A 6,934-nucleotide genomic window follows, 5' to 3' on the forward strand; every position below is an offset into this window, starting at 1 on the left:
GGCTTAGACAATCGGTAATCTAGCACCACTGCTCCGGTCCACTTCAGGGCCTAATGAGTTTACTTCGATGCTTTATCGCTTTGCAATTGCTCAATTCCCCAAAAGCTGATAATGGGCCATTTTTCTGCATTACTCTCAGTTCGCGTTGCCGTATGGTTTTGTTTTCCCCGGATCTGGTATCAAAGTCCGACGTCGGCGCAAGTTGCCAAAGATTGGATGTGCAGCAAGTAACAGCATCGAAGAGTCATCGTGTTGATAGGAATAAAGAGAATCAGCAGGGAGATACCTCCATTACGAATCTGAAGTAGTAAGGCAGTAGTCTCAAGTGGAATGCAACACCTGTTTTCTGATGTCCGTGGCCCCTGGACACCTGAATAGGACGGTTGAGGACCACTAATCACCATCGGCCTCTTTGTTTCCCTACCCCGACGGACGCGCGCTTTAACTTAATCTTATCAGTCATGCTTTGCGCCGTATCTCGTGACGCATCGATTAAATTGGTCAATTCGAATCTAACAGATGGTGTGATGAAGAGGATACTGCTACCCTCGCCGGTAGCTGTTGGGTTCAGTATACTTCGGCGCATCGCCGGGACCGGACCATCGCCGTACAAGAGCATCGTCAAATGCGGTAGTCCTCGATCAACGGTTACAAACTCAGCATCATTGGATCAGATCTCTCTTAAAAGGTGGTACGTGATACGGTTGGCCGCTGCCAGAGCGTGCCAGAGTGTTTCGAGTGTGCTTTAAGGATAAAAATAGTGAAGTGACTGGTGGTGACTGGTGGTGGCTCAAGAATGCATAGAGTCACGGTTGGTCTGCTGTTGCTGGTAGCGCTAGTGATACCGTGCAATGGGCAGGAAGAGTATCACTGCGTGATGCATGATGTGTGCGCACAGATCGGCATCCACGCGCAGAACTGTCCGGTCAAGATGGCACCCAAACCGCTGACCGAACCGGTTGCGCAGGAGATCATGCACCGGCGGTGTGGATGGATGTTTCCATCGGACGATACGCCGGTGTGCTGTGCGGTGAGTCAGGTGATCGAGATGGACAAGAACTTCCAGCAGGCCGAGGGACTGTTCAGCCGCTGTTCTACCTGTCTCACGAACATGCTGTACAGTATCTGCAGTTTGGCGTGCCATCCGGAGCAGAGCCGCTTCCTGACGGCTTACACCGAACCGGTGAACGGGTTGTACGTCGATCGGGTCGACTACCGCATCGATCGTCAGTACGTGCAGGATACGTACGACTCGTGCAAGGGCATCGTGCTACCGTCCAGCGGGAAGTACGCGATGGACGTCGGGTGTGGTTTCTGGGAAGCGGCCGGTTGTACGGCCGAACGTTGGTTCCAGTATATGGGTGCGGCCGACAATGAGTTTGTACCGTTCGAGATCAACTACCTGTACGAGGAGGATCCCGAGAAGCGCTTCAACCAACCGGTAAAACCCTGCAACGAGGCGTACGAAGGTTCGTACGCCTGTTCCTGTGTCGATTGTGCCGACAGCTGCCCAACCAGCGATCCGCCCCAGCCGAAGGATCCGGGCTTTATGGTGGGTGACCTGAACGGTGTTACCTTCACCGTGGCCGTTGTCGTCGGTGGCATTGGGCTGGTTTGCATAACGCTGTCACTGGTGTTTGGTGGCAAAAAGCAAAGCCACCGAATGTCTGATATGCCGGCGATTCTCGGTGGATTCCCGTCTGTCAACCGTGCGCTTGGGAGGATATTTACCCGGTGGGGCACCTGTAAGTGACCGAGCACACCAATCAACCGTGCCCCGTTATCGGTGGGGTGGGGCAAGCAGAACGAACCGAGCTAAGACTTTCCTCTTCCACAGTCTGCGCCCGCAATCCGGTGCTGATACTGGCCATCTGTTCGTGGATTATCGGAGGACTCGCGTTCGGCATACAGTATCTGATCATAACGACCGACCCGGTGGAGCTGTGGGCAGCACCGGACAGCCGGTCCCGCCAGGAGAAAGATTACTTCGATTCGCGCTTTTCACCCTTCTACCGTACGCAGCAGATCTTTATCAAACCAACGCGGCAGGACTATGTAAGTTGGCTTACAGGTGGGCTTCAGGGAGCGATACTGCTAAGGTTCCGTTTCGTATTCGCAGTTCATTCACCCGACGGCGGAAGGTAATCAAACGTTCGGGCCAGCCTACGATAGGGAGTTCCTGCTGGAGGTGTTCCAGCTGCAGAACAGCATCGAACAGCTCGGACAGGCGGAGGGTCGTGGTTTGGAGAAGATATGTTACGCCCCAATGACGGCGGTCGGCGCAGAAACGGTACTGTCCGAATGTACTGTGCAGAGCGTGTTTGGCTACTTCAAGAACAGTCTCGCGGAGTTCAATCGTACCTACACCGATCTGAACGGATACGAAGTGAACTATCTGGACAAGATAAACGGGTGTACCCGGAATGCCTATCTGCCGTCCTGCTTTGGCACGTACGGTGGACCAATCGAGCCGGGTGTAGCTGTCGGAGGGTTCCCAACACCCGAGCCGGGTGCAAATCCAGACTTTCGTCTCGCAACCGGTGTTGTGCTGACGTTCCTGGTCGAGAACAAGGCTAACAAGGATGAGCTCGGACCGGCACTGGAGTGGGAGAAGCGCTTCGTTGACTTTATGGCGGACTTTGAGCATCCCATGATGGAGGTTGCTTACTCGGCCGAGCGTTCCATCGAGGACGGTATCGATGAGATGTCCGAGGCGGAGATGTACACCGTCATCATTAGCTACGTGGTGATGTTCGTGTACATCACGTTTTCGCTGGGCAAGATCCGAGGCTTGCGCCAGTTTCTGCACGGTTCGCGCATTGTGCTTGCGATCGGTGGCATTGTGGTGGTGCTGGCGTCTGTCGCCTGCAGTTTGGGCTTTTTCGGCTACCTGGAGTTGGCGACCACGATGCTCACGATTGAAGTGATCCCATTTCTGGTGTTGGCGGTCGGTGTAGACAATATCTTCATGCTGGTGCATGCGTTTAACCGGATCGATCGGGAACGTACGCCGGAGACGGCGTGCGCTATCGGCGAGGCACTCGGGCAGATCGGACCCTCGATTCTGCTTACCTCGGCGAGCGAGTGTTGCTGTTTTGCGATTGGTGCACTCTCACCGATGCCAGCCGTCAACACGTTCGCCTGGTACGCAACGGTAGCACTGCTGGTCGACTTTTTGCTTCAGATTTCCGCCTTCGTTGCGCTGATGGCGTTGGACGAGAAGCGTGTCGAACGGGGTCGGCTAGATTTGCTGTGCTGTGTGCGTGCTACCAAGAACCCGGATAAACCGACCCAACCGGACGGACCTGGGTGGTTGGAGCGGGTAGTTGAGAAGTTCTACGTGCCGTTTTTGCTACGCACCAAGGTACGGTTACTCGTGCTGGCGGTGTTTCTCGTGTGGGGCTCACTATCGTTGATGGTGGTTCCGAGCATTGAACCGGGGCTGGATCAGGAGCTATCGATGGCGGAAGACTCACATGTGGTCAAGTACTTCCGCTTCATGGCCGAGCTGTTCTGGATGGGTCCGCCGGTGTACTTCGTGCTCAAGCCGGGACTGAACTATACCGACGTGCAGCATCAGAACTTGGTGTGTGGTGGTATTCTGTGCAATGACGACTCTGTCCAGACGAAGCTCTACCAAGCTTCCCTGTATCCGGAAACGTAAGGAACATTTTCTCTGTTTGATCGGTGTGTTGATGGCGATATGATCATGTCCTTGTGGTTATTCTACATCTTCTAGCACCCACATCGCGAGACCTGCCTCATCGTGGCTGGATGACTATATAGACTGGCTCGCGATCCAGTCCTGCTGCCGGTACAATCCCAGCGATGGATCATTTTGTGCTAGCAACCGTAAGTGGTCGCACTCTCGCTCCTCCTGACGATTGCTACAACTTGTCACGTTTCTGTCTTGCAGTTCCGTTCCTGTGCCCTTCGTGTCCAAGGGAGTACGACGAAACCGGTATCCGTCCGACGGTAGCACAGTTTGAGCGCTATCTCGAGTTCTTCCTGTCCGATCTGCCGGATGAAAACTGTGCCAAGGCGGGACGGGCAGCGTACTCCCGTGCTCTGAACTATGTGCTCGACAGTGACGGTCAGCTGAATGTGCAGGACTCGTACTTCATGAGCTACCACACGACAACAGTCACATCGCGCCAGTTCTATACGGCGCTCGAACAGGCCCGCCTGATCGCTGACGACATCCAGCAGATGCTGGACGAACGGAATGCCGGCGTGGAGATCTTCCCGTACAGCGTGTTCTACGTGTTTTACGAGCAGTATCTTACGATCTGGTCGGACGCGATGCAATCGCTCGGACTGTCACTGGCGGCCGTGTTTGTGGTGACGTTCCTGGTAACCGGGCTCGACATACTCTCAGCGCTGGTGGTGATACTGATGGTGTTCCTGATCGTACTGAACATGATGGGACTAATGTGGCTGTGGAACATCACGCTCAACGCTATCTCGCTAGTGAACCTTGTGATGGTATGTAGCAGTACTGGAGCTCACACGACTCCAGACTCGAGTCTTGAGCCTTAACATCTGTTTCTTTCTACCCCATGCAGAGTGTCGGTATCGGTGTGGAGTTTGTCTCGCACATTGTACGTACGTACCGGTTAGCGCACGGAACCCGCATGGAACGATCTGCCGAAGCGATGGTCCGTACCGGTAGTTCGGTGTTCTCCGGCATCACGCTCACCAAGTTTGCCGGTATCATCGTACTCGCCTTTGCCAAGTCACAGATCTTCCAGATCTTCTACTTCCGGATGTATCTGTGCATCGTGCTAGTGGGAGCGGCCCACGGTCTCATACTGCTGCCCGTGTTGCTGAGCTACATAGGACCACCAGCACCACCACCAGCTCCAGAAACGCACACATTCGCCGAGTCCCGCAGTACCAGGGATACACAGAAGGAAGAAAAGGTGGATCTAGGCAACGAGGAACCCTTCGCAACAACGCTGACCACCGACGAAACGACGACCACGATAGCCAACGGTAACCCAGAACAAAATGGAGTCAGCTTACGATAGATGTGAATGTATTACGGTTACGTGTAGGAGTGTGTGTGTGTTTCCTTTGATTAATAATTTATTTACTACTTACACAGATGCACAACACTCACAGCTGGAACACTAATAAAGCAAAACTTATGGAAAACACCGTTTGCACACCGTCGCTCAGGGACACAAGCAGAAAGAAACTTGACTAAATGGAGTCGTGCTTGATTGACGTTTAAGATGTCAGCTTGAAGGGTACGCCAGTAAAACGGGGACGCTGCGTTATCCGGTCCGCATTGATCTTTTCGCCCACCAGTGTGATCGGTGAGCGTTTCTTCGGATGATACAGCAAGTGGATGTCGCGTCCTTCGTAGCGGTAGAACGGTTCAAAGTACCAACCGTAGCTGTGAATGAGGAGAAGAAGGTGGAATGTACCAGGTACCATCTACGCAGGACCTTTGCCGCAAGACACTACCACTGACTCTCGGTGATCGGTTCCGGATAGCGATCCCGCGGGCCTTCCGCAATCGTTTTCTCCACCAGGGCACAGTAATGGTCAAAGTTCGGCAGCCCGCTGCGTCCTGCCGCGGTCGAGTCGTACTTCGACCAAAACTTGATCGCTATCGGCACACGCTTCAGGTTCGGCAGAAAGCTATCGTACAGCCGGATGTACCGGTTCTGCCTGTTGATCAGCTCCTTCTCGAACGCGTACGACACGATGGCCGGTGGACGCGGTGGACTATCTTCGCCCTTCAGCATCGCCATCCTGATGTCACTGATGGCGCGCGCACTTTCCAGCCTACGCTAGGAATATCGGTCAGCCTCGTAGCACGTACTACCTTTGCCTGCGGCTAATTGCGAACTGCTTCAGATGAGCGGAAGCAATGAACTAACCTACCTAACCTGGCGACCGACAGACGCTATTGCCGCTTCTGCTTTACTGATGAATGTCGGGCACTGTTGCGGGCCTTTCGTCCTTCTTTGCATAAATTCTGCTCCGTTTTCTGTGCTCCCGAAGAGAACAAACAGCAACGACAAGGAACAAAAAAAAAAAACCGGAAAAAGAAGAATCCTGCCAGGAATCCACCATTACCTTGAGGTTTCGGTTCGTCGGCAAGACTTCCAAGGTTCTCCAAGCCGCAAGTCCACCGACCAGGCAATTCATAATCAACACGCGTGAAGGGCACGGAAATTGGGTGGCCCCCTATTGAGCAGGCCTCAACAGCAGCAGGACCCGAGGAGGTATGGCAGAAGGCAGGAGAAACTAATAATAGTAACGCGACTACGGATGCCACAACTAATGACAATGGCGGTGCTGTGTAGTAACAATAAAAATAATAAACGAAACTTGCTGATAATAATCGTAACCAAACATCGTGGCTTCCGCAACCAGGCACACCACCGGGTGGCGTTCATCCACGTTGAATCGGAGCAGCTGAAGCGGTTAGTAAACTCGCGAACAGCGGTTACCAGTCAAGACGCTACGCTAGTGACCTGGGCAAGGGGAGGTCGCTGGTAGGGCGGGGATCGTTTAAGGCCCCAATATCCTGTTTTGCCTGCTGCCTGCTGGAAAGCGGTGGCAATAAATTGTTTGTAGAACTATTCCTAGGCCTTCCTCAACTTTCTACAGACTACACTTCCCGCTGGAAACCCTCTTACATTCGCTCCATCACTCTCTGTCAATGTCTTGAACGGTTAGCAGAGTGGAAGGGAAGCGGACCCAAAAATATATTATCAAAAAACGGAACTTCTTGAACTTATGATTGACCTTCGCTCAAGAATCCCCCCCCCAAAAGCGGAACGGATTTTTTTTTTGGAGCAGGAGGCGGTCGTTCCGGTGTGTCCTGAGCTTCTGTCTCATTTGGCGTAACTCACGCTCTTGCCGAACTGCCTCTTCCATTTAGTATCTGCTGGCAGGTTTGTTTGCGTTTAATGAC

The 6,934-nt window shown here is 53.3% G+C and overlaps 2 protein-coding genes across 2 annotated transcripts; one reads left to right on the forward strand and one right to left on the reverse strand.

Annotated features, from left to right (window-relative positions):
- Positions 1-483: 483 nt before the first annotated feature.
- Positions 484-5,157, forward strand: LOC118516599 (NPC intracellular cholesterol transporter 1 homolog 1b). Its single transcript, XM_036062565.1, has 6 exons — positions 484-1,745; positions 1,838-2,055; positions 2,120-3,660; positions 3,740-3,852; positions 3,917-4,485; positions 4,566-5,157. The coding sequence occupies exons 1-6, from the start codon at positions 797-799 to the stop codon at positions 5,028-5,030; spliced, it is 3,855 nt and encodes a 1,284-aa protein (XP_035918458.1). The 5' UTR covers positions 484-796; the 3' UTR covers positions 5,031-5,157.
- A 19-nt stretch (positions 5,158-5,176) lies between these two features.
- LOC118516603 lies at positions 5,177-6,496 on the reverse strand. Its single transcript, XM_036062575.1, has 2 exons — positions 5,473-6,496; positions 5,177-5,401 (listed from the first exon to the last, which is right to left on the reverse strand). Exons 1-2 carry the CDS (start codon positions 5,760-5,762, stop codon positions 5,233-5,235), a joined length of 459 nt encoding a protein of 152 aa, XP_035918468.1. The 5' UTR covers positions 5,763-6,496; the 3' UTR covers positions 5,177-5,232.
- Positions 6,497-6,934: the final 438 nt, after the last annotated feature.

The sequence above is a fragment of the Anopheles stephensi genome, chromosome X (assembly GCF_013141755.1).
Source record: "Anopheles stephensi strain Indian chromosome X, UCI_ANSTEP_V1.0, whole genome shotgun sequence".
Classification (NCBI taxonomy): domain Eukaryota; kingdom Metazoa; phylum Arthropoda; class Insecta; order Diptera; family Culicidae; genus Anopheles; species Anopheles stephensi.